The following is a 27,542-nucleotide window of genomic DNA, read 5'->3' on the forward strand; positions in this document are numbered from 1 at the left end:
CTGGCCCAGCTCTAAGAAGAGCTGGCGCCCCCTCTGCCTTTTTTCTTTCTGGTTAGATTGAAAGATGTGGGATTTTTCACAAGGCAGGAGAAACCCTTGGGTGGCTAAGATAAAATCCTTGAAGACCAGACCATGAGCCAAAGTGAAGTGGGAGCAATTTTCTAAATCTGGGTGAGAGAATTGTCGTGTGAAGATAGCCACGCCCATAGGACAAGATGCTGAGAAAGCCAGCCAGGCACGAGAAAACTAGGCCCCACAGAAAGAGCTGTTCTATTCAGTAAACAATCTGACCCACAGACAGACCATACCCGTTAAGATGTTCCCTTTGTTAAGGTTTGCAGCTGCTGGAAGGATCTTTCCATCTTGAAGATATGTCACTAGCTCACGGAACCTGTTTGGGAACTCCGCAAGAGCTGATTTAAGCTGCCTTTTCACTTCACTCTGCACTTGAGAGACCCACTTCCAATCTGTCCTCAGACTCCAGGAGACCAGATGCTGTGACAAAAGTTTCAGTGAGATAAGTGTAGATGATGACCCCCCTAGTGCTCCTCACGGGAGCACAGAAGTCACTGGCCCTTTCTGGGGTTTGGATGTCTACTGCTTTCAAGTGTGTTCACTATCATCCCCTCCCTGCCAGGGATTCTCATGGGCAAGGCTTTGTTGGGGAAAGCACAGGGCATCTTGGGGAACACAAGGAAGTGCCCACGAGAAAGGGACAGACTGAGCACCGAGGCCCTACTGCATCTGGCAACCTGAATTGGGCAGCAGTTCCTGCAAATGAGAAGCCACCGCCTTCGTTAGGTAGGTCATCGTCCCATAAGCCCCGCTTGGAGCGCTGTCATAAAAGAAGTGGCAGATGCCTGTGGCTTGGTCTTTCTCCAGCGTGTCCGTGGCTCCACTTGACACCTGCAGCAGGAAAAAGAGGCAGAGGCAACGTGTGAGCAGAGCCGGCGCTCCCAGCCGGACGTGGGCAGTGCAGCACTGATTCTAGGATGAGAGGACGGCTTCTCCTAGCTCGACTTTGGTTTAACACGGGGCAGGACGTGTTGGCTCTAAAACCTATGCTGAAGGGGGCCTGTCCATCTCCAAAGGTCAAGATTTCCCAGTGGCCACAAACCATTTTCAAACCAAATGGCTGACATTTTTCACCATCTGTGAGGACATTTTCTTTTTTTGAGAACCACCTTTCCTACTGGACACAGGATCTCCAGCCTCAACAGAGGTGAATGGCAGCCAACCCAGCTACACTGCCTCTAGGCATGCCCACCTGGTCTTGTAGGAACAGCTGGTTGGCCATGTGCACGATCTGGTCCACATGGATGATGCCCCCGATGCTGTTCATCTCTGTGTCCGAGAGCAGCGTCAGCACCATGATGGCCTCCACCAGCAGCTGCCGGTACTCGGGTTGTGGCACTCGGTTCAGCACTGACTCAACGTGGACAGCAAACTTGATCTCCTGCGGGGTCATCTGCCAAGGGACCAGGAGAGACAGGTCAGGAGCGAGCTGAGGACAGACAGCCCTGTCACCCACGCCACTCGCAGCACCCACTGACTCAGAGAAAACTTGGCTTCCTTGCTAGCCACTTGGCTCATCCTGCTCACAGGAATCCTCTGAAGCAGGAGGCTGAGAGCCAGCCAGCCCTGTCCTAGCATTAGTCACCCATCCCCATGGACTGTGACTTCTAGCGACATGACCATATCTTGTTTTTTCTTTCTTCACTATTCTTTGTGGCATATAGCCTTTGGTGGGGTAAAAATTAAAAAATCATTTTTTTAAAGAATGAAAGGGGGAAAGAAACCAGGGAAGATGACTTGTCAGAGGTGGCTACTATGGGTCCAGGGAGTTCTTCCCTTACCAGAGTTTTCAGGAGCAATCTAGAGATCTGGAAAGTCCAGATATGCTGTTTCTGAGGGGAAGGAAGAAAGGTGATGCTAATAAATGTGGGGAAAAACTGTAAAACTTGAGGGTTAAGTGTTGAGAAAGATGCATGTGTGCTACACGCTTCAGTCATGTCTCTTTGCAACCCCATGGACTGTAGCTCCCATGGACAGAGGAGCCCTGGGGTTCTCCAGGCAGGAATACTGGAGTTGATTGCTATTTCCCCCTTCAGGGTATCTTCCTGACCCAGGGATTGAACCTGTGTCTCTCGCATTGCCAGGCAGGTTCTTTACCACTAGCACCACCCGGGAAGCCCTGAGATAGGGCCTGAAAATGGCCTGTATGTGTGTAATGAGCTTGAAATATGGGTGAGTGGAAAGAGTCCAAGAAATCTAGCACTCAGTGAAAACTCATGGCATGTGGGGTTTTCCCGTCATACCTCTTGCGTGGTCGAGGACGGGAGCACATAACCGTCGATGGACAGACCATGGCACTGGAGGCAGAACACACATTGCACATGTCAGAACCTGATTAAAAAGTGTGCACACACACTCACGTTGCACTGCCCTGGAAGCCAGTGCGAGGACTGGAACACGCCAGACTGTGAGAGTTATTTTTAGAGAGCTTGTTCTCACTGCCCACAGGCTGTGTTTTCGATGGAACAGTTCTAAGGAGCCGGCAGGCGTTGTTCAGATCTCACACGAACAACACCCCAGGGACCTGCTGGGTTGTTCTCTGTGGGAGCTCCGAGTTTCACTCAGCAGCCCAGTCCTGGCGGCTGAGAGGCCCCCTTTGGTGCCAGAGCAAGGGAGATGTGCATGGTTCCTGCTGGCGAAGTGATACTTCTGTGCCTTCACAGGCGTCTATTTTTGAGGTTTCTATAATAAGCACCAATCACAAAAGACTAGAGCACATGCACAGACACGCACACGCACACCCGTGTATATAAATAACAAGCGCTGGCTCTGTACAAAGTGCCACTTCTTCATAATAAAAGCGTCTTGGTATCAAGCCAGCGGGAGCCCGTATGGAAGCATGTGAGGCCCCAGGAAGAGTGGGAAGGTCTTCTAGGAACCATTAGAAGCCTCTGCTCCCATGTGGGGACCAGAGTCAGCTAAGAGGACAGGGAGCCCTCGGGCCTCCCTGTGCCCAAGTTTTGATGGAGACCTCACAGGGTGCAGAATGCAGGAGATTGGGGAGCGGGTGTTGTGCGCCCTCTTTGGGGTGACTTTTCTCTCCTGGCCTCTCCTACTGTGAAATGAGCTAACAAAAATAACTGAGGGAAAAAAAATCAGTCCTGTGTGGTTCTTGGTTTGCATAGAAGCTTCTGATGGAGGCTGACAGTCCCTCTGGCAGGACACTGGCACGCTCCGGGGCTGAGGAGGGAGAAAGTAGCTGCAGGGACCAAGATGCATGGCTGTTCCAGGTCAGGTGGGTTACAGCATTTTACCCCGAGTCTTCCTGGCCTTCTCTGCCTCTTGCCCACCTTCAGACTTCGCTATGTTCAGAAAATAGGTCAGGGGTGGCTCCACACAACCTGGACCGCCACTTTATCTAACTGGTTTGGTTTCCAGCCAGCACTTCTCAACCAGGGGCACTTGGCCCCCGAGGGGACACTTGTCTGCGCCTGGTGACGTTTGAGTGGTCACACCGGGTGGTGGGGGGTGATGCAGCTCCGCAGCCAGGCTCACCTTCTGAAGGATCTTCCACACTTTCTGGTAGAATCCCACGGGGACCCTGTTGATGGCGCCATCCAGCCTTCTCCTGCGCAGCCACTGGCCCTGCCGTTCCCCCCAGCCCATGTGCTGCCCGCCCGAGTCTGATGACGATGTGCCCGTGGGTGAGGACGGGGTGCTGGACCTCTGCAAGACAGAAGGGCGTGGCATTCAGAAGCCTCAGGAGGGCTGCCTGGGGACTAGTCAGAAAGACCAGCTGGCTTTACCGGTTTGCTGACCCAGCTTCTTCCCTGCACTCCTCCAGCCACCAAGAGGGGGTGCACCGGTAGAGGCCCCAGGCCCAGCAGAGAGGCCCAGCAGGCCAGGGGGTGGGCTCTGGGGGGCTGAGAACCCCAACTCCGCACCAGCAGCTCTCACTCTGTGCCCTCGGCCTCCTGTAAGCAGTGGAGCACAGGCGGGCACCCTGAGTGCAGACGCGGGCAGCCCTGCAGCCCAGGGAGGACAAGGCATGGGGACTACGTTCCTCCTGTGGAGCATGGTGGTCACCACGCTGCGGGGCTGGGGCTGTGGGAATACAACACCCAGCGAGCCCTGGGAGGAAGGCCTCAGACCATGGTGTGTCCACCTTCCTCTTCAGCCGCTTTCTATTCTGCCTGTTCTCAGCATAGCGCTTTCTCCTCATTCGGGGCGATGACTGCCTCTGAGCTGGGGTACCATCTCCTCCTCATCTCCTCCTGGAGACTGGATTTATTCTGGCCTCTCCGAGGGAAGCGCTGAGGCAGGGCCAGCAGTTCGGCTTCTGCCTCGGGAGCCACAGGCCCGCCCACGACTGCAGAGGCCACAGGAGAGGCTCCAGGGGCCTGAGGTCGGAATGGGGCTCCCTGGGTGCAGCTTCCCTGTGGCCAAGCGCGTGTCCACTGTGCCGGCGGCCTCCCAGTTGGGGATGGAATAAACTTCATCCTTGCACTTGATCTGAGTTCTGGACTACCTGGCAGTTTTCCTTTCTCAGCGTGCAACCTCAAATTTAAACCTCTGCAGGACTGGAGGCTTCTTGGAGCACACGTTTTGACTTCATCAGATCTTATTTTGAAAAGGCTGTTAGGCTGGGTTATTCCACTGGGCTCATTACTGCCATTTAAATACGGCAACAATTAGAGACAAATAAAAGTAATTACAGCCATACTCATCAGTGACTCAGCTGGTTTTCTCCCTCTAGTTTTGGGAGGAAGATTCAGACTTGCCTGTGCAATTAGAACATTTCCTCCAGCTCATCTGGGGCCTCCAGGCAAGTAGGGCCACAGCACGTACAAAGTGCCCATTGGCTCATGCGGGCAATGATTCACCCCCATGGCTCAATAGAAAGATGCATAACCACTGCCCCGAAGGTTCCAGAAGCTCCTGGGGATTGGTGAGAAGAGTGTTGCTCACTCACAGCCCACAGAGGAGAGCATAAGCAGAGAACTCAAGATGGAAAAACAAAGCTCTCAGTTTCACAACTCTGCTTGCTCTCCAGCCTCTCCTCTGTCATGGTGACAGTCCCATGCTAACACTTAAACCTTTTCACAGCTTGGGAGGGGGGAGGGAGTTGGGGGAGCAAGAGAAGGGCAAGGAGAGGATGTGGACACCACAAACGAGGCGGCGGCGGGGATGCATGGTTTACCGCAGACTTCGAGGAGCGCGCGCTGCTGGACGCGGCCTGGCTCACAGAAATGAGCTACAAAACAGAGAGAGTCCACTCAGTCACGTGCACTGACACCAGAGGATGCATGCAGAGAGGAGGAGCACAGAGCAGCCCCGAAAACCGCCGAGGAAGCAAGACGTGGAGGATGCGGGCAGCGGAAGTTCTCAGTCACCCCTGAGGCAGGCAGCCCATGGTGCAGGGGCAGAGCTCCGCTTTCTCTGAGTGTGGAGCTTCCCCATGTCTAGTCAGTGTGGAGGCAGCTTGTCAAGTTAGGATACAACTTATTTTCCAAAGTCAGAGCCTTGAGATGCTAATCTTTTATGTTAATTTTGGAAAGAGAAAAATGTATTTCCTTGATGTAAGTAAGTGGCCAAATATAATACTTACACTGGCTAACTGAACCTAAACCCATGCAAGAGAAACGGTGATCATTCTGTCCCCATAATAAGCTAAGACAGCATTAAACAGACAGAAGGAAGCCCCCAGATTCGCTCCAGTCAACTACCATCAGGATGTGGGCAACCAGAGGGACGGTGCCACCGAGTGGCTGGCACAGGAAGACGTTTGAAAAGTCTGTTCCTTACTTGGAAAAAGCATAAATTCCAATGAGAGGGCACATGTGTTTTTCCCTGGGACTGAACAGGAAATCTGCACGTCAGTAGAGACTCTGTGCTCAGTCACAGAAACAGGACACTGTTAGGAATGGGTCTCCAGTATTTTTTTCTATTGCTATAATCAGTGACCACAGTCTACTTGTCCCTATTCAGTTCCGTTTTTTGAACAGATACTCCTGCGGAGGCAGAACCCATCTCCATCCATCTGTTTCACAAAGTATCTTATGAAACCCAAGAGTTTGATAAATGGATTTTTTTTCTCAAGGCATGGGGCAAGGTCACTTCTCTTGCTTTCGAGTGCACTTGGCCTGTCCCAAGGGCTGCCTGCCACAGCCTGTGGAGTCGCCTCCACCCAAGCCTGTTTGATGGGCAGAACTGTTCTCCATGGCTTGACACTCTGTACTCACAGCCTCACTTCCCACATTCAAGCCAGAAAGACCATAAAGCACAGTAGAGGAGGAAAGAAGACAGAGATGTTTCACCTGTTCGTCAGCACTAAACCGCCTAGTCATCTGAAAGCAAAAATACATCAGAAAATAAAAACCAGTTTCAAATCAAGGCTGCCTTACTACTTGTATCACCGTCTAGAACATCCAAGGACATGTTGGTCCACCTGCAGGGCGTGACCATTAGTGCCTCACGGGCTCAATCTACTGAAGCCACACTTGAAATGGAGAAAATCCCAGTGCATTTCTCACTGCAGGTCACAGTCAGCAGGAAACTATTTCCTACTGTAGATCACTGTCAAGTCCTAGCATAGTACCCAACCCATTAGGAGTGAAAGGCTGTTGACTTGCAGTCCTGTGGGATCGGTCCAGAAGGAATTTATTATGAATTAAAGGTGAGCACCAAAAAGACACACCTATGGATGGTGGAAAATAAGGATATCACGAGCATTCCAGTCTATTTCTACACTCCTTCATTTCACCGTTGCACTTGAAGGACACATTGGATGGAGAGAGGATTCAGTGACCTTTTGCAATGGTTGTGGTCCTCTCGAAAGACTGGTTCTTGGCAACAGGCAAACATGGGGCAGGGTATTTTCTGGAATGCTCACCTAACATGGTTAACGCTAAAGACAAGCGCTTGTGGGTGCACATGAGAGGCTCTGGGATGTCTGAGCACAGGAGGGATCTCTCATCCTTTCCCAAGCGGGCTGTGGTCTGCATGCCCAGGGCTTCTCTCATGTTCTCAGTTGAGCCCAGATAGGAAGACCACTTCTTTCCTGGCACTGAGAGCTCTTCTTACCTGTTTCATCTCACTCCTCAGCCTGTTGATGCCGCTCCTCTCGGTTTTGGTGACTCCAGTGTGGCCCACCTCATGGATGGAGACAGCAGGGCTAGGTGTGGAGGAGTGAATGGGTCGCACTGCAAGGGAAACACACACAGGGTCCTTATATCACGTCCGCCCTCAGAGGGACACATGCATGTGCTTGTTTTTATCTCTCCCCACTCAACTGTGCACTCCCGCTTCCAGGACCTGGAGCAGGGCCTGCGACACAACATGGGCTCAGTATGCATTTGGGTGACATAGTGAACATGACTTAAGCAGCATGCAGGAAACACTGAGTGGCCAGAAAACACTTCATTGCTTTGAGTATGTTGTTTAAAATAACTTTTTACGTCTCCAAATGTACCCCTTCCTTGTAGAAACTTGAGTCCACCCAATAAAGGTCCAGCCTTGGGGCAAGAGAGGAAAGACCTGGGAAAACAAGCCAACCAAAGGTGAAGACACAGCAGTGGCCATCCCAGAAGGGGCAGGGGGGCTCCACCCTGCTGCAGTGGCCTGTCTATGGCCGTGCCCCACTCCCTGGTGCTCCACACTGTACACACAGCGATCATTCTAAAAGGCACATGGGGGACCATGTCACTGTCCACTCAGACTCTTTTCAGGCCTAGCCCAGTCTTCAGGATAAAGCCTCCCAAGGGCACATGAAGCCCTACCGACTGGAACCCACCTGCCCCTCGCAGCTGTCCCCTCCGAGGCAGTCCCTCGGTGCTGGGTGTTGCACCGGTGGCTCCCTCCCATCCCAGATGAGTGGACAAATAAGGAGCCCAAGGACAACAGAGAGGGAGGACCCACAAAGATTAGCCAGAGTGGGAGGAAGGACACGGAGAGAGTGGAAAACAGAAGCCAAAGGGGCCTGTTTGTACTGGGCATTAGCTGAAAACGTTAATTTCAGACATCTCAGGATTTAATAAAAATTGAGTTTTCTTATTTATAAAAATTGAACAGTTACAGGTAGGGCTGCTTAAAAAAACTGAATGATTATAAAGGACAATTAAAAAATGTTACATGCAAAAAGACAGGACCTCTTCTGGCCTTGCTTGCAATCTGACGTATGTATGGTTTCAAGTGACATTACTCTGTTCCTAGTTTCATAAGCTTCTATAGCTTTATATCTAGTAGCAATTTTTCAGTAATTATCTGTGTCAAACCACGTATATTATTTTGATGAGCAGAACACATTAAATATTTATCTTGTATATTTACATTTCAAGGATTGTGCATTTGAAAGGACTGAAAATTACTTTTGGAAAAGGATCCTGAGCGTTCCTCCTTCAGGAAAGGAGAAAAACCACCAAAACACATCTGACTGTGTGATGCTGTCTTTGTTTGCCTGCTGGCACCCACTCTAAAGAAAAAGATCTGAAGTACCCAATGTCCTTATTAAATAAAAAGAATGACAGCCCACACTGCATTTCTTTGGCTTGATGAAATAAATTCACCAATGTGTCTGCAAATCAGTTCACTTTATTATGAGGAGGATAAATGATAATTGCCTCAATTATAATTAGGGAGCATTTGAGAACAGAATTCCATCAGGACTTGGGCAATTGTATTTCCTAACACTGGAGACAGGGTTCCGGTACAGAGAAAAACGGAGAGAGCAAGACGAGGATGAAGCAAACTCAGCAAGGTGTTGTGAGGCTGCACAGGGCTGTTCTCCAGGCCTACAAAGGGTAACGGGGGTCTGGTTGAGAACTCAGCCACACTAAAGGTGGAGCACTCAGGTGCTGCGAAGACAGCCTTCACGTGCGGACCCCCTGGTCACCTCACCCCTTTCTAAGCCCCGTGCCCAAGAGGCAGGCCAGGGTGCGGAGGGGTGTACCATGTCCACGTGCCCCCATGGCTCTCCCCAGCAGCTTGCCAGAGGATCACAGAGCCCTCCAAGTCACAACCTTAAACCTAGGACTCTTGTCAATGTCAGGGAAGTAGGAACCTTACACCCAAACTGTGTCCCAAATCAATGATTACTGATGTTGTTTGTACAGAAGCAGTTCCAGGCAGCACTGGATATGTCAGTCAAACCCTCAGTGAAGCCATTCCTGACGCCCTCCCCACAGAGGAAAGAAAGCTGAAAGGCAGGGGTTAGCAAACTTCAGAGGCGACCCACTGTCTGCTTTGGCACAGCCTATGAGGTAAGAATGGCTTTGTACATTGTTGGGGGAAGAAAACAAACAAATAGTATCTTTGTTGTTGTTTAGTTGCAAAGTTGTATCCAACTCTTTGTGACCCCATGACTGTAGCCAGGCAGGCTCCTGTGTCCGTGGGATTTCCCAGGCAAGAATACTGGTGTGGGTTACCATTTCCTTCTCTCGAATAGTATCTTAGGACACACGCAATGATATGAAATTCAAGTTTTGCTGTCCAGGATTATATTTTGGCAGCCGGCTTCTCTTTGCTGACGTGTGGTCTGTGTCTGTGTTCATGTTGTGACAGCAAAGCTGAGGCCTGTGACCAAATGGAGCCTGATTGGTTCCCTCTGGCCTTTTACAGGCAGTGTTTGCTGACCTCTGGTCTAGAGGAGGACAGAGCTTAGAAGGGGCTTGGTAAGAGAAAGTAGTGTATCACAAAAGGAAACTCGGGGGTGGAGGGAGAGGTGGGAAAGAGGCACTTAAGGAGTTGGGGGGGTGTTGAAGTGGAGTTTATAATGACCTATGCCCAGCATTTGGTTGTGGTGGTCTGGCATTTGAAAACATGGTCAGATAGGAAGAAAATAGTTGGGGAGTTGAGAGAGATGCTGTCAAATGGAGGCAGAAAAGCCCAGGCTGGCTGAGGAAGGCATGGAAGGAAGGAAGAAGATAACTACTCTGGCTGCAGGGCTGGTGGGCACTGCCTAAGTTCTCTGCTGTCAGGAGGTAAGGACTCAGAGTTTGTCCTAGAAGACAGGGAGGGCCCAATGTTAATAAAAATCCTCCTTAAAGGAGGCACAGAGATTGTAGCTACTGCTTTGTGACCAGAAGGGAGCCGAGGTATGAAGGTAGGTGCACTGCTTCCCCAGTGGATGCCTCTCCAGCAGCTGCTCATCCTGGGAGATCCTAGGCCAAGTGCTGCTGTTTTTTTTTTTAGCAGTTGGTTCCCGCAAATGGCGACAGAGCTATGCGCACAGGGCCAGGGGTGAGGGGCACAGTCAGTGGGGCGGAGATGGCCACACGTGGGACCAGGGAGGAGAAGCAGCCTGAACAAACCAGCCCTGGGAAGAGGCGTGCAGCCTGGTGGGAAGGGAAGGCTGGAGCTTGGAGAAGGGACAGGATGCTGCTACAGAGAGCTGACAAGGGCTAGATGGGGAAAGGCCTCGGGTGACAGGACCACGGCGGAAAGCCAGGTCTCCAGTGCTATGGGGGCTGGCCTGGAGGGAGGGAGGCAAGGTCAGCTCGTGGTGACTGGGAGAGGGGAGCAGAGCCAGGCTCCGGGGAAGAGTGAGCACAGAAGGAGGCTGCACCGACAGGATGACAGGTAGGTACACTTAGGAATATGTTAAACCCACAACATTTTTGAAACAACCTTCTCAAAAGCTCTGAAAATTGGCAGTCCAAGCAGGTCAGGAAGAAAGGAAAGCAAAACGATTCTGTTTCTGGTGGAATCGCCTATGGCAACACGTGGGGCAGTGCGCTGAGGCCTCTTCCTGCAGCCATCACAGCTGTGCATCTTACAGATGAAAACCAAAACAAGACTAGAGGGAAATGCACATTCGCTCAGGTTCACTGTGCACTAAGCTGGTGTTCATGGTATTGTAAATGTAGTAAAGGTGCATCTAGTACTTTTTAGTAATTTCAAAGGATCATGAAATGATCCTGGTTCCTTTTGAGAAAGGGCTTCCTGTAGCAAGAGATGTTCTACAGTCCATCTATTATATAAAATAAAGGGAATTTAGTACAGAGTGCTAATGCAGTGGCCTGTGAGAGCATCCAGACACCCTGGTAAGTGTGGAACTGAGGTTCATGAGGCCCTGTTACCAGCTAGCTCTGTGACCTTGGACAAGGGAGAGCTGTCTCAGCCACATCCTTCCTAAGCGGGAACCGCAAAGTTCCAAGTCTTCCCTTGTTGCTGCTGTGGTCTACTGACTGCACCCCACAAGTTCAGTATTGGGAGAAATGTGTTCTCATTTCTCACAGGGGTTGTACTGGTTGGTGATGATTTTTCTCCTCCCTGTTCTAGTTCATCTTCCTTATTTGTGGTGGGAGTGGCCTGGCTGCGTTAGGTTTCTCTGCAGTGCCCCCACACCAACAGGAGTAAAGGAGATCCCCGTGGACATCAGGCAATATGGTGATTCTTGTGCAGTTGTGAGATTCATTTGTATTTGCATAGGCAGGGATGTGTCAGAGTTAGGTATAGGAGGAAGGAAGTGGGGGTGAGGATTACTGAGAAAGGAAAGGAAAGAAAGACTAACTTACTGCTTCTTTCAACACCAAATTCTTTGCCACTTAAGATGTGGTGCAGGAGATTTTTCATATCAAAAGGGCTGAGGTTCATCAGACTTTCAGAAGCTTCTTCTCCTGAAAACAAACGTGTTAAGTTTTCCCAGATACAGGACTGGTGGCAGGAGAAGGAAGAGTTGGGTGGACTCAAGCAGTGTGAGCCGCCCTTGAGAATCCCACCTGAACAGTTCAGGCTCCGTGCCAGCTCCGTGGCCATCACCTGAATGATCAGTCCAATTCGGAGCCGGAGCATCTCCACGAAGAGGCTGGGCTGTGCCCTGACGTACATCGCCAGGTACACCACGATCTCCTGACACAGACACATGAGGAGACGGGGTTTCAGAGGCTGGGTGGTGGCGGATACGCCGCTGCTGCCCAGAGACGGCCCACTGACCTGTGTGAGCACGGCGATGCTGATGTCCTGCCCGCTGGCTTCGTAGATGAGCTTCGTGAGCTCCTCGGGGGGAAGAGGCCTAGGAAACAGCAGCAGCACAGAAACACTATGGATGACGCCTACGAGCACCTCCAGCCCTCCATGGAAAAGCCTCATTTTCCAGGTGGCAGGGCTCAAGGGACAGTGTCTCTTAAAAGACTTTTCCTGAATGGTAGATGGTGCTGAGGTGTCCTCCCCACCCCGAACCTGAGTCCCCCCGCAAGCTGAAGACTTACGCAGAGATGGTCTTCTCCCGGGGTTCTGGGGGCAGGCCCACTGTGAGCTGCTTCTGGTGTGACAGCAGGTCCGTGCACGCCTGCATGGTCAGGGAGAGGGGGAGAAAGAACAGCAAAGCTGGTGGGGAAGGGCCACTGCCAATAAATTTGCCTTTATAAACTTGACCTATGCTGTCATTTATTTGAAAATTCATATACAGGTTCCAGGCTGAGCAACCCAGGCTGAGCTGGGTCCCTCTGGTCTTTGTGTCCCCAGGATGTGGCCCCAAGGCCTGGCTCTGCAGGGCCTGTGAGTCCTGAGTCCTAAAACACGGATGTTAAGACTTAATGACCATATTATAGTCCTAAATTTCCAGTTTCCCCATTATTCACATATAATAAATACTATAATAATGACCTTGAGTGTCATAGAAAGCAGTTCTGGAATTTGGGGTCTCAGGGTTAAAATATCCCTGATGACGGTACTACAGATGTGCAGAAATAACAGTGTTCTGGTTAGGAGGGTGCTGGACCACAGAGCATTTTCATTTTATTTCTTAGTAAATCCTTTTCTGCAGCTAAGAAGCAACAAAACGAATCAGTCTGAATTTCAACTGCTGTCCACCTTCCAAGAGCTGTGGGAGATCAGGAGACAAATACCTGCTCCATCTGTGTAATAAGTACCATGTTTCCTTTACAAATATGAGGTGCTTGCCTCCAGCTCTCCTAATAGGACGAGAGCATGGGGCTAGAGAGGATAGACAGCCAACCCGCACACGCGCAGTGGCTCTGACCTCAGCCAGGACCTCCACTTTCTTCCGGAGGAGGCCGGAGATGTAGCGGATCAGGCCCCACTCCTGGTTCAAGCCGGCCTTCGCATAGAGCTCACTGAGGAGGTTGTGAACAGTGACCCCGTGCTGTCCAGAGAGATTTGTGTCCCAGCTGGGACCCCTGTCAAGAAATGGAAAACCCTCCAAGTATGGCCCAGAACGCTGACAGGCCAGATCCTCTCGCAGTGGAGCTCACTTGGCAGGGAAGGGAATGCATCAACGGGCATCGTGCCAAGTGCTTGGGCCCTCCCACGGCCTGTGAGCCTCACTTGGGGCCACGGGACCGTATTGTCTTCTATCCATTTGAAACAGAAGCCTGACATCAGGAAACGGTGAGATCCTGGCTTCAGCCAGCCTTCTCATTTCAGCAGGCACAGAGGGGGATGGAGTCTGGGTGCTCTGCGTGACTCCAACCATGATGCAGCTGGCTGCCAGGCCAAGCAGCCAGGACAAAGCACGGAGGAGAGAGAAAGCCGGACCTCACCAAGGTCCTGCACTTACTTTATTACATACAGAATGTACAGAATGTCTGCTTGGTCCTGTAGGTTCGAACAGTCTTTCAACTGCTCAACCAGCTTCTCACAGTCCACGTCGCCATGGTCATCTCTGGGAAACTGGAAGTCATCTTCAGGGGCCTGTCCATACAAAAGACAAAAAGAAGGGCACAGGGCCTGGGCATGCACTTCCAGAAGATGAGAAAGTGACACACCAACCTGGTCTTGGCACTCTGCTGCTGTGCCATGCTCCAGGTTTTCATGGGATCTTTTGTGGCTTTTTTTTTTTTTTCCCTGAACAGTGAATCACTATGTTAGTCGTTCTCTGCAGGAGACTGAACAGGTTAAAATCTGTGTAAATTTTATTTATGTGAAGGTCAAAAATGGGCAAAACCGACCCTGGTGTTAGAAAGCATGCCAGCAGTTACGTGTGAAGGGAGAGGAGGCAACCAGGAGGGGCACCAAGGGTGCCTGTCCCTCACATGGGCCTGCTGGCTTGGCGATAATTCACTTAGCCCTATACTTATGTCTTACATACTTTTTATATGTTAAATTTCAATAGAATATTTTTTGAAGGCAAAAAACAATGTGAGTTTTAAACAACATAAAATTGTGGTTAAAATAGTCTCCAACAGACACCAAATCTTTCTGATAAAAGCAAAGGAGATTTGGACTAAAGTAACAAATTATAGGAACTAGTGGGGAACATTCTGAGAGTTTCTTCTCCAGAGGAATCTTTTTCCGGTTTCCTGCCCTGCTCTGGAAGCAACCCAGCCTTGGCTGGTGGTCCCAGAGAGGCCATGGTTAGTAGCAAGTTGCTGCGTTTCCTTTCGGCAGCACGGATTCCGGTGAGTGGCAGAATGTCAGGAGCCTTCTTCACACCAACATATAAAGGTCTGGGTCAAATTCAGTGTGCACACAGACATAAACCACAATCCAGACACCAAAGTGGGTGCACGTGAAAACCCAGCTTCTAACCCTACAAGTCCTGCATATCAAGAAATATGCTGTTTCTCTTGAGGCAAACCATTTACAAGAGCTCCTGGGATTATACCAGCACCAAAGAACATTATACTTCTTGAAAAAGTGATCCCAAATACTTTACCTTTTTTAGGAGTGGCTGAGGAGAATCAACGAGATTCAGCGATTTACGGTGGGCACTTAGAACTTTAGTTGGCAAAGCCATGGGAACAACTAGAGAAAAAAAGAATAAAGAGCTCTTCTAAGCAGGAGAAAGGATAAAAAAATTTTTTTCAAGAGCTAAGGTGGCTACTCCTTATTCAATACAAACCAAATAAGGAATGATTACTTACTTAAATTTCAAAAAGAATTTTTCATGTGGCTAGATCATGTGCTAAATGTGGAAACAAGCAATGAACAGGACAGAGATCTTGGCTTAAGGAATATATTTTCACTTTTCTTAGAATTCAGGGAAAACTACATAGCATGTAGAACTGGAAGGGGCCTTAGAAATGATCAACTCCGACTTCTTTTTCTCTCAGATGTGGAGACTGAAGCCCAGAGACAGCAGGCCATTGGCCAAGGCCCTGCCCACTGTTGTGCGTCCCTTCGCCACTGCAGGGCGTCAGTGCTTCTGTTTCATAACCACCTTTATTTACTTTGTGGGGAGCCCACACCACACAGCCTGTGGGCTCTTGGTTCCCTGACCACGGATTGAACCCGGGCCCTGGCAGGGATAGCACTGAATCCTAACCACTAGACCACCAGGGAAATCCTCTTTTAACCACCTTTAGATGTTATCATTGAGGGGCTTCCCTGGTGGCTCAGACATTAAAGAATCTACCTACAATGCAATGGCTCAGACGGTAAAGAATCTGCCTGCACTGTAGGAGACCCCATTTCGAGCCCTGGGTTGGGAAGATTCCCTGGAGGAAGAAATGGCAACCCACTCCACTATTCTTGCCTGGGTAATCCCATAGACAGAGGAGCCTGGCGGGCTACAGTACGTGAGATCGCAAGAGAGTCAGACACTACTTAGTGACTAAACAACGAGAGGTTATTATCAATATTTAGTTATTAAGCTGTCTTTTTCTGCCAGGTTATATTGTATCATCTAAAGAAAATAAGTTTTCAAGGTAAAGATGTGGTGTATTTAAAAAGCATTTATAAACCTCCAGGTTATACTAGTGAATTAAACATAAGCTTTAATTTTACTTTCTCTTAAACCCCCAATAACAGTACAAAAATAATTTTTTTAAAAAGGCAAATCCTAAAAAATAGGGAAGCTGAGCAGAAGACAATAACAGAGTTGGAAAGCCAATGGATAAAAGGCAACCAAACCCCAAGACTACAGTGGGGAAAACAAGCACCAGTCAAATTTCTACCAGAGAATCCTCAGACGTCTAAGGAGCTTGCTGCACCATGGACCTCTAGCACCTGGGGTTGAGAGAGGGCATCCAAAAGAAGGAAGACAGAGAAGCTGTGTGAGAGGCCGTGAGCTCCCTAGATGCCTTCTGCAACTCCACATAACTTGGCAACAGCCTTGCTCACCCTGATAGAAGACTAAAGGGTCTCTCTGAAGAGGGTATAAAGGGGGTGGTATGTGCGTCTCTGGAGGGGGTGCTGGCCCACATGTCTGAAGGCATCGCTAAATGCCTTGGGGGAATAAGTGACTGTATAGGCAATCAGACCTTTACTGGTTAAAAAGGACATTGTGAAGGAGACTGTAGAACATCTCTGGGAAATCTGCCCCGCCTACACCCATAAACTCAACAGGCCCCACTCACAGGCTTGGAGGTTCTCATGCATGAGCAGATAACCAAGGGACACCCAGCACTGGAGGAAAGACTAATGTGAAAGACAGACCAAAAGCAATAGGAAACATTGACTTGGGGAAAATGGGAGACGATTTAGGGAGAAGAAAATGTAAAAACAAAACCAAAAATCTCTGCCATTAACTTTATTAGAGTAATTAAAAATTGTATTGCATGAGACAAGAAGAGATACAATTCAGAGAACAAAGATTTAAACCATGACAGCAAAATAGGAAAAAGTCAATTGAGCAGGTGGAACAAAATGTTCAAATAACTGCCCTCAGAACAGAGCAAAAGACAGAGAAATGAAAGACAGGGTAGAAACGATAAAAGACTTCTCCAGGAGGTCAATATTAGAATCACAAAGTACCAGAGAGACAGGACAGAGAAAATGGAAGGAAGTAAATGAATCAAGAAATTATCAGAACAACTGCACAGGACTGAAAAACACACATTTCCAGATAGACAAGATCCACTGGGCAGCCACCACAGCAGATGAAAATACACTCAGAACAAAGCACACCACTGAAATGTCAGAACCTGAGAGGAAAGAAAAACCTAAAAACTTTGAAAGAGAGTAACAGTTTACATTTAAAGGATCAAAAATCAGAATGGGTTCAGATTTATCAACAGCAACACTGACAGCAAGAGGACAGCAAAGGGAGGATTTCAAAATTATCAAGGAAAATTTATTTCAATCTAGAATTCTATACCCAGCCAATCTCTCATATGGATAGGGAAAATCTGTAGCTAGGAGAACACACTTGTCATAGCAAACACCCTCTTCCAACAACACAAGAGGTAACTCTATACATGACATCACCAGATGGTCTATAGCAAAATCAGATTGATTATATTCTTTGCAGCGAAGATGGAGTAGCTCTATAGTCAGTAAAAACAAGACCAAGAGCTGACTGTGGATCAGATCATGAGCTCCTTATGGCAAAACTCAGACTTAAAGTGAAGAAAGTAGGGAAAACCACTAGACCATTCAGGTGTAACCTAAATCAAATCCCTGATGATTATACACAGCAAGTGACAAATAGATTCAAGGGATAGATCTGATAGAGTGCCTGAAGAACTATCAACAGAGGTTCGTAACACTGTACAACAGGCAGTGATCGAAAGCATACCCAAGAAAAAGAAATGCAACAAGGCAAAATGGTTGTCTGAGGAGGCCTTACAAACAGCTGAGAAAGAAGAGACATGAAAGGCAAAGGAGAAAAGGAAAGATATACCCCTCTGAATGCAGAGTTCCAAAGAATAGCAATGTTTATAATAGCCAGGACATGGAAGCAACCTAGATGTCCATCAGCAGATGAATGGATAAGAAAGCTATGGTACATATACACAATGGAGTATTACTAAGCCATTAAAAAGAAAACATTTGAATCAGTTCTAATGAGGTGGGTAAAATTGGAGCCTATTATACAGAGTGAAGTAAGCCAGGAAGAAAAACACCAATACAGTATACTAACGCATATATATGGAATTTAGAAAGATGGTAACAATAACCCTGTGTACGAGACAGCAAAAGAGACACTGATGTATAGAACAGTCTTATGGACTCTATGGGAGAGGGAGAGGGTGGGAAGATTTGGGAGAATGGCATTGAAACATGTAAAATATCATGTATTAAACGAGATGCCAGTCCAGGTTCGATGCACGATACTGGATGCTTGGGGCTAGTGCACTGGGACGACCCAGAGGGATGGTATGGGGAGGGAGGAGGGAGGAGGGTTCAGGATGGGGAACACATGTATACCTATGGAGGATTCATTTTGATATTTGGCAAAACTAATACAATTATGTAAAGTTTAAAAATAAAATAAAATTAAAAAAAAAAGAAAGCCTTCTTAAGTGAACAGTGCAAAGAAATAGAGGTAAACAATAGAATGGGAAAGACTAGAGATCTCTTCAAGAAAATTAGAGATACCAAGGGAACATTTCATGCAAAGATGGGCTCAATAAAGGACAGAAACAGTAAGGACCTAACAGAAGCAGAAGAGATTAAGAAGAGGTGGCAAGAATGCACAGAACTGTACAAAAAAGGTCTTAATAACTCATATAACCACAATGGGGTAGTCACTCACCTAGAGCCAGATATCCTGCTTGGAGTGTGAGGTCAAGTGGGCCTTACTTCAAAGCTGGTAGAGGTGATGGAATTCCTGCTGAACTATTTCAAATCCTAAAAGATAATGCTGTAAAAGTGCTGCACTCAATATGCCAGCAAATTTGGAAATCTCAGCAGTGGCCACAGGACTGGAAAAGGTCAGTCTTCATTCCAATACCAAAGAAGGGCAATGCCAAAGAATGTTCAAACTACTGAACAACTGTGCTCATTTGACATGCTAGCAAAATCCTTCAAGCTAGGCTTCAACAGTATTTGAACTGAGAACTTCCAGATGTACAAGCTGGATTCAGAAAAGGCAAAGAAACCAGAGATCAAATTGCCAACATATGTTGGATCATAGAGAAAGCAAGGCAATTCCAGAAAAACATCTACTACTGCTTCATTGACTACACTAAAGCCTTTGACTATGTAGACCACAACAAACTGTGGAAAATTCTGAAAGAGATGGGAGTACCAGACCACCTTACCTGCCTCCTGAGAAACCTGTATGCAGGTCAAAAAGCAACAGTTAGAACCAGACATGGAACAACGGACTGGTTCAAAATTGGGAAAGGAATACAACAAGGCTATAAATTGTCACCCTGCTTATTTAACATCTATGCAGAGTACATCATGCAAAATGCTGGGCTGGATGAGGCTACAGCTGGAGTCAAGATAGCCAGGAGAAGTATCAGCAACCTCAGATATGCAGATGATACCACTCTAACAGCACAGAGTGAAGAGGAACTAAAGAGCCTCTTGATGAGGGTGAAAGAGGAGAGTGAAAAAGCTGGCTTAAAACTCAACATTCAGAAAACTAATCATGTCATCAGGTCCCATCACTTCATGGCAAATAGATGGGGGAAAATGGAAAAAGTGACAGACTTTATCTTCCTGGGCTCCAAAAATCACTGCAGACAGTGACTGGATTCATGAAATTAAAAGACGCTTGTTCCTTGGAAGAAAGCTATGACAAACCTAGACAGTATATTAGAAAGCAGAGACATCACTTTGCTGACAAAGGTCCATATAGTCAAATCTATGGCTTTTCCAATAGTCATGTACAGATGTGAGAGTTGGACCATAAAGAAGGCTGAGTGTCGAACAATGCCTTTGAACTGTGGTGCTGGAGAAGATTCTTGAGACACCCTTGGACAGCAAGGAGATCAAACCAGTCAATCCTAAAGGAAATCAATCCTGAATACTCATTGGAAGGACTGATGCTAAAGCTGAAGCTCCAATACTTTGGCCATCTGCTGCAAAGTGTCGACTCATTGGAAAAGACTCTGACGCTAGGAAAGATTGAAGGCAGGAGGAGAAGGGGACCACAGAGAATGATATTTTGGATGGCATTACTGACTCACTGGACATGAGTTTGAGCAAACTCCAGGAGACAGTGAAGGACAGGGAAGCCTGGCGTGCTGCCGTCCATGGGGTTGCAAAGAGTTGGACACAACTTAGTGACTGAACAACAGTTTTCAGACTTGAAAGGTCTCAACAATTTTACCCGACATAAACTTGTTTCCCAAGAAACTACTGGATGTCCTCCACCAAATAAAACAGTAAGCTAACCAAGAGGAAAAGCTGAGATACAGAAAATAGAAGAGTCAAGAAGGAATTCTCCAGTATGATGGTGAAGGAAGATTTTAGGATAAAATCTACATCCTGGAGACTCCCCTGGAGGTCCAGTGGTTAAGACTCCATACCCTCGTTGGAGGGGGCATGGGTTTGATACCAGGCTGTGGAACTAAGATCCTACATGCAGCATGCAGCCAATTGGAAATAAAAAATCTACATCCTGGACACAGAGGGCAGCCAGGCCAAAATGGTCAGTGAACTTCAGAAACACGCACAATGAGGGCTACCATCACTGGGCCCTGTTTCAATGAAACTATTGAAACTATTCTAGAATGTATTCCACCAAAGGAATAAATTGAGAAGGGAGAATACGCCAGAATCAAGAAACAGGGAACCCAACTGAAGAGATAAGCAAAGGAGATTCCAAGGATTATAATAAAGAAGAGTCCCAGGATGCCAGGTATGCAAAAGGCCTAGAGAGCAATCAGTCAGACAGGAGGAGACTTTTGGACTCTAAGTAGTGAGACCATGAGTTTCATATATATGGTTGACCTTGTGGAAGTTTCTATTGCATGGCCACTGGAGGGAAGTGAAGCTAATTACAAGGGCAACTGTTATTTTTAGAAAAAAATGAAAAGCAAAAATGATAATGTAGTATACTATAATACTGAGTTGGGAATAACATTTACACACATACAAAGACAGTAATAGTGAATACTGATTTAACTAAACCTTAATACTGGGAATAATATTTACATACATACAAAGACAGAAATAGTGAATACTGATTTAACTAAACCTTAATATAACTGCATGGACAGGTTAGAGGAAGTGAAGTAGAGGAGGGGTGATTTAAGACAGGTGAATTCCTCACCTGCATAAGAGAAAGGTCACAGATACTGAATAAACTTGATGCATCAAAGACAGGAGATCAGTCCAGTTGCTCAGTCATATCCGACTCTTTGCAACCCCATGAACCACAGCACGACAGGCCTCCCTGTCCACCATGAGTTTGAGTCCACTCAAACTCATGTCCATTGAGTCGGTGATGCCATCCAAACATCTCATCCTCTGTCATCCCTTCTCCTCCTACCCTCAATCTTTCCCAGCATCAGGGTCTTTTCAAATGAGTCAGCTCTTGGCATCAGGTGGCCAAAGTATTGGAGTTTCAGCTTCAACATCAGTCCTTCCAATGAACACCCAAGACTGATCTCCTTTAGGATGGACTGGTTGGATCTCCTTGCAGTCCAAGGGACTCTCAAGAGTCTTCTACAACACCACAGTTCAAAAGCATCTGTTCTTTGGTGCTCAGCTTTCTTTATGGTCCAACTATCACATCCATACATGACCACTGGAAAAACCATAGCCTTGACTAGATGGACCTTTGTTGGCAAAGTAATGTCTTTGATTTTTAATATGCTATCTAGGTTGGTCATAACTTTCCTTCCAAGGAGTGTCTTTTAATTTCATGGCTGCAACCACCATCTGCAGTGATTGTGGAGCCCAAAGAAATAAAGTCAGCCACTGTTTCCACTGTTTCTCCATCTATATGCCATGAAGTGATAGGACTGGATGCCATGATCTTCGTTTTCTGAATGTTGAGCTTTAAGCCAACTTTTTCACTTTCCTCTTTCACTTTCATCAAGAGGCTCTTTAGTTCTTCACTTTCTGCCATAAGGGTGGTGTCATCTGCATACCTGAGGTTATTGATATTTCTCCCAGCAATCTTGATTCAGCTTGTGCTTCTTCCAGCCCAGCGTTTCTCATGATGTATTCTGCATATAAGTTAAATAAGCAGGGTGCCAATATACAGCCTTGACGTGCTCCTTTTCCTATTTGGAACCAGTCTGTTGTTCCATGTCCAGTTCTAACTGTTGCTTCCTGACCTGCATACAGGTTTCTCAAGAAGCAGGTCAGGTGGTCTGGTATTCCCATCTCTTTCAGAATTTTCCACAGTTTATTGTGATCCACACAGTCAAAGGCTTTGGTATAGTCAATAAAGCAGAAATAGATGTTTTTCTGGAACTCTCTTGCTTTTTCCATGATCCAGCAGATGTTGGCAATTGGATCTCTGGTTCCTCTGCCTTTTCTAAATCCAGCTTGAACATCAAGAAGTTCACAGTTCACATATTGCTGAAGCCTGGCTTGGAGAATTTTGAGCATTACTTTACTAGCGTGTGAGATGAGTGCAATTGTGTGGTAGTTTGAGCATTCTTTGGCATTGCCTTTCTTTGGGATTGGAATGAAAACTGACCTTTTCCAGTCCTGTGGATACGGCTGAGTTTTCCAAACTCGCTGGCATATTGAGTGCAGGACTTTCACAGCATCATCTCTCAGGATTTGGAATAGCTCAACTGGAATTCTATCACCTCTACTAGCTTTGTTCATAGTGATGCTTCCTAAGGCCCACTTGACTTCACATTCCAGGATGTCTGGCTCTAGGTCAGTGATCACTCCATTGTGATTATCTGGGTTGTGAATATCTGTTTTGTATAGTTCTTCTGTGTATTCTTGTCACCTCTTCTTAATCTCTTCTGCATCTGTTAGGTCCATACCATTTCTGTCCTTGATTGAGCCCATCTTTGCATGAAATGTTCCCTTTGTATCTCTAATTTTCTTGAAGAGATCTGTAGTCTTCCCCATACTATTGTTTTCCTCTATTTCATTGTATTGATCTCTGAGGAAGGCTTTCATATCTCTCCTTGCTATTCTTTGGAACTCTGCATTCTCTGCTTATCTTTCCTTTTCTCCTTTGCTTTTTGCTTCTCTTCTTTTCTGAGCTAATTTTAAGTCCTCCTCAGACAGCCATTTTGCTTTTTTGCATTTCTTTTTCTTGGAGATGGTCTTGATTCCTGTCTCCTATACAATGTCATGAACCTCCATCCATAGTTCATCAGGTACTCTATCAGATCTAGTCCCTTAAATCTATTTCTCACTTCTACTGTATAATCATAAGGGATTTGATTTAGGTCATTCAAAGATATGGAAATATGAAAAGAAACAATTAAGAGTTGAAAAGCGGTTGTCCCTAAGTAGAAGGACTGGGGAAGTGAGGAGGGAAAGGTGGGGAAGTGAGGAGGGGAAAGGTGGGGCAGTGAGAAGGGAAAGGTGGGGAAGTGAGGCGGGGAAAGGTGGGGAAATGAACAGCTGCACTTTGTTGCCTTTAGGACCTTTGACTTGTTCATTACGCTCACACATTACTTTCATAAAAGAAGTTATTTTAGTAGGCAGAGAAGAGTTAATAACGTACATGGAATTTCCAAACCCTTTGCTTTTGCCATCACAGAAAGTATATCCCGAGTGGAATGGATAGCACTGAAAACCTGGTTGTCCTCTGTCTTCTTACAGAGAGGTGGCAGATAGCACTTCGAGGATGTGCTTTGCAGAAGGTGGTTGATATACTGGTCAAGCTCGTCCTGGCTTTCTGTAATTACACAGGTAAGAAGGACAGCCAATGAAAACAAGCTGCAGAAACAACCTAAATGCATAAAATTGATTATGTGTAGCTGCAAGTGCTGAACAGATTTAGCAGAAGACAACATTTTGATATAGATACTTGACTTCCACTCTGCCTCTAGAAAGGAAGAGGTTTACCTAGATGATGCATGTGTTTATAAAGTTATTGTTTGGAAAAACTTCATTCTATAAAAAAGAAAAATACAGGTCAAGATGGTGTTTATATCACATCATCCCAGGAGGAGCTGAAAATGTAGACAATCTGAGGGCCAGCAGTCAACATCCAATCTTTTGGTTTTCATTTGTCCTGAATGGGCTACACATTATGGAACGCCCCACAGACCCAATCCCAAGTCCTATCTAGAAGTGAAAAACAGGTCACTTCAACTCCAACCTTGCTCACTTTGAGAAATGTTATATACATAAGATTTCATCACTTACATCCAATTGAGCCAAGACCATTCTACCACTTCTTTGAAAATTCAGGAAATGTGTTTCTTTGTATTTTGTGAAAAGTCTCCATTCCTGAAACTCTTTGTCCCTCTAGATTTAAAAAAAAGCCTCACTTTTGCAGTTTAGGTTTTTAAAGTGGCAACCCACTCCAGTATTCTTGCCTGGAGAACCTATGGACAGAGGAGCCTGGTGGGCTACAGTCCATGGGATTGCAAAGAGTCTGACATGACTGAGCAACTAACACTTTCTTTTATTCATTTTAATACATCAAAGTTTCTGAAGACTTTTTTGTTGTACTAGTTACCAATTATTTTCTGTGCTTGAGTTTTAGGGCAACTTTATCACAATGCCAAGGCTTAAATAAATTCAGGGACTGCCTGCAAAGGCATTCCAAGCTGTACCTTGATTATAGGTGTCTTCCAAATATCCTCCCAGGTCTGAATCACTATCAGGACTGAAGGTCCCTTCACTGGCATCATCAAACAACTTCTCATCACAGTCTGGATCCAGGAAGGTCAGATACGTGTAGAAAGAGGTGGTGAGAAATTCCGAAAGACTCCCTAATTTTACTCTGCCAAGGAGACACTTTGTTAGAGATATAGGTGGACATGGACAAACTTCCATGATGAATCATCCAGAGATGATTTTCAATAACTAGGTGGCACTTCTGCCAGAATCCATAAATATGTCACTTGCAGACTGCCCCATACAAGTAGTCCAGCCAAGAAATGAAAATGAAAATTCAATAGCAAGTATGAAGTGGAAGCACACAGCATATTAGAAGCCAAAATGAATCATACTGATTTCTTATTCCCAAACCCAACACAAATAGAAATCTATTTTACTGAACCAACCAAAGTTTTACAAAACATACTGAGCGAACCACTTTTAAACAGAGCCAACCCTTGAGGATTTTTTGCCCTAAAACAACTAGACCAGAATAAAACCACAGGAAATGATTCTCTGGGTGCACTAGTGCTAGCTTTTATGAGTCCCTGTCACACAAGGCCCAGGGAGGAGAGTGGGGGTAAATGTTGGGAGAGTCACTGCTCTGAGCCAAGTTCTCTCTAGAAGGAATGTGATGGGTGGGCCATCTCCAGAAGGGACACTGGCTCAGAGTCGCCCTATCGTCAGTCTGGGAAAAGTTCCACAGAACCTCTGGGAACAGGGTTTGGCAGTATGGGGTTCTTCTACAAAGGCAGCAGTCTCCAAGTTCTTGCTTCCCAAGCCTGGGACGTCTACCCTACAGAAAGAGAGCCAGCACTATGTGGCTCTCTAACATTATTCTTAAAATGTTAGATCTGGAGGCAGAAAACTATAGGCTGCCTCAGAGCTACCAGGGTCAGATTATGACTGGTTCAAATGGCTTAGTTGGAGAAGAGTAAACAGAAGCAGCAATGCAAATGATTTCACACGTTTCTGAACCTCAAGAAGGCAAGAAGTGCTGCCTCAGAGTGAGAAAAGCCTTCTAATCGAGTAAAGGTAAAAGTGCAAGTCTCTCAGTCCTGTCCAACTCTTTGGGATCCCATGGACTATACAGACCATGGAATTCTCTCAGCCAGAATATTGGAGTGGGTAGCCTTTCCTTACTCCAGGGGATCTTCCCAACTCAGGGAACAAACCCAGGTCTCCCATATTGCAGGCGGATTCTTTACCAGCTGAGCCACAAGGGAAGCCCAAGAATACTGGAGTAGGTGGGTAGCCTATCCCTTCTCCAGTGGATCTTCCCAATCCAGGAATGGAAAATAGAACTGGGGTCTCCAGTGCAAAGAAATAGAGGAAAACAATAGAATGGGAAAGACTAGAGATCTCTTCAAGAAAATCAGAGATACCAAGAGAACATTTCATGCAATGATAAGCACAATAAAGGGAAGAAACAGTAAGGACCTAACAGAAGCAGAAGAGATTAAGAAGAGGTGACATGAATACATAGAACTGTACAAAAAAGGTCTTAATGACCTGGATAACAATGATGGTGTGGTCACTCACCTAGGATCAGACATCCTGGAGTGTGAAGTCAAGTGGGCCTTAGGAAGCATCACTATGAACAAAGCTAGTGGAGGTGATAGAACTCTAGCTGAGCTATTTCAAATCCTAAATGATGATGCTGTTAAAGTGCTGTACTCAATATGCCAGTAAATTTAGAAAACTCAGCAGTGGCCACAGGACTGGAAAAGGTCAGTTTTTATTCCAATACCAAAGAAGGGCAATGCTAAAAATGTTCAAACTACCACACAGCTGTGCTCATTTCACATGCTAGCAAGGTCATTCTCAAAATCCTTCAAGCTAGGCTTCAACAGTATTTGAACTGAGAACTTCCCCATGTTCAAGCTGGATTTAGAAAAGGCAGAGGAACCAGAGATCAAATTGCCAATATCTGTTGGATCACAGAAAAAGCAAGAGAATTCCAGAAAAACATGTACTTCTGCTTCACTGATTATGCTAAAGTCTTTGACTGTGCGGATCACAACAAACTGTAGAAAACTCTTAAGAGATAGGAATACCAGACCACCTTACCTGTCTCCTGAGAAACCAGTATACAGGGCAAGAAGCAAGTTATAACTGGACATGGAACAGTGGACTGGTTCCAAATTGGGAAAGGAGTACGTCAAGGCTGTATATCGTCACCCTTCTTATTTAACTTATATACAGAGTACATCATGTGACATGCTGGGCTGGATGAAGCACAAGCTGGAATCAAGATTGCCAGGAGAAATACCAATAACCTCAGGTATGCAGATGACACCACCCTTATGGCAGAAAGCGAAGATGAACTAAAGAGCCTCTTGATGAGGGTGAAAGAGTGAAAAAGCTGGCTTAAAACTCAACAATCAAAAAACTAAGATCATGTCATTGGGTCCCATCACTTCATGGCAAATAGATGGAGAAACAATGGAAACAGTGACAGACTTTATTTTCTTGGGCTCCAAAATCACTTCAGATGGTGACTGCAGCCATGAAATTAAAAGATGCTTGCTCCTTGGAAGAAAAGCTATGACCAACCTAGGCAGCAAATTAAAAAGCAGAGACATCACTTTGCTGACAAAGGGCCATATAGTCAAAGCTATGGTTTTTCCAGTAGTCACGTATGGATGTGAGAGCTGGACCATCAAGAAGTCTGAGCACCTAAGATTTGATGCTTTTGAATTGTGGCACTGGAAGACTCTTAAGAGTCCCATGGACTGCAAGGAGATCCAACCAGTCCATTCTAAAGGAAATCAGTCCTGAATATTCATTGGAAGGACTGATGCTGAAGCTCCAATACTTTGGCCACCTGATGTGAAGAGCTGACTCACTGGAAAAGATCCTGATGCTGGGAAAGATTGAAGGCAGGAGGAGAAGGGGACGACAGGATGAGCTGGTTGGATGGCATCACTGACTTGATGGACATGAGTTTGAGCAAGCTCTGGGAGATGGTGAAGGACAGGGAAGCCTGGCGGGCTGCAGTCCATTGGGGTCACAAAGAGTCAGACATGACTTAGCAACTGAACAACAACCAGGTGGGTCCACAGGATAGAGTCTGGCATGTACGGTGAGTTCAGTTTCTCAAATACCCTCAGACTTAAAAAAGAGCCAAAATGAGATTCAACTTTAATTATGAATTATTTAGTAGGAATCGTGGAGCCTAGGCATCCCTCTTTCTT

General features: G+C 46.5%; 1 protein-coding gene across 8 annotated transcripts in view; it reads right to left on the reverse strand.

Annotated features, from left to right (window-relative positions):
• Positions 1–247: 247 nt before the first annotated feature.
• The window catches only part of PHKA2 (phosphorylase kinase regulatory subunit alpha 2), a 91,817-nt gene continuing 64,522 nt past the window's right edge, over positions 248–27,542 (reverse strand). Inside the window, exons 19-35 of one of the 8 annotated variants that reach the window (XM_086388237.1) lie at positions 24,300–24,469; positions 23,240–23,413; positions 14,630–14,718; positions 13,532–13,665; positions 12,995–13,151; positions 12,222–12,301; positions 11,947–12,025; positions 11,733–11,862; positions 11,529–11,630; positions 7,099–7,217; positions 6,333–6,362; positions 5,216–5,269; positions 3,571–3,741; positions 2,319–2,372; positions 1,268–1,468; positions 753–906; positions 308–495 (exon numbers count right to left, since the gene is read on the reverse strand). In XM_086388237.1, the coding sequence (XP_086244363.1) occupies positions 437–495; positions 753–906; positions 1,268–1,468; positions 2,319–2,372; positions 3,571–3,741; positions 5,216–5,269; positions 6,333–6,362; positions 7,099–7,217; positions 11,529–11,630; positions 11,733–11,862; positions 11,947–12,025; positions 12,222–12,301; positions 12,995–13,151; positions 13,532–13,665; positions 14,630–14,718; positions 23,240–23,413; positions 24,300–24,469 (1,957 nt within the window). In that variant the 3' untranslated portion in view covers positions 308–436. Of the gene's footprint in view, positions 907–1,267; positions 1,469–2,318; positions 2,373–3,570; positions 3,742–5,215; positions 5,270–6,332; positions 6,363–7,098; positions 7,218–8,504; positions 8,805–11,528; positions 11,631–11,732; positions 11,863–11,946; positions 12,026–12,221; positions 12,302–12,994; positions 13,152–13,531; positions 13,666–14,629; positions 14,719–23,239; positions 23,414–24,299; positions 24,470–27,542 lie in introns of those variants that run through there. The other 7 variants (XM_086388230.1, XM_086388233.1, XM_086388231.1 and 4 more) reach the window with 7 other exon arrangements.

Source organism: Bos grunniens, chromosome X, assembly GCF_055505025.1.
Source record: "Bos grunniens cultivar Pamir isolate PY7600 chromosome X, Bosgru_T2T1.0, whole genome shotgun sequence".
Taxonomy (NCBI): Eukaryota; Metazoa; Chordata; class Mammalia; order Artiodactyla; family Bovidae; genus Bos; species Bos grunniens.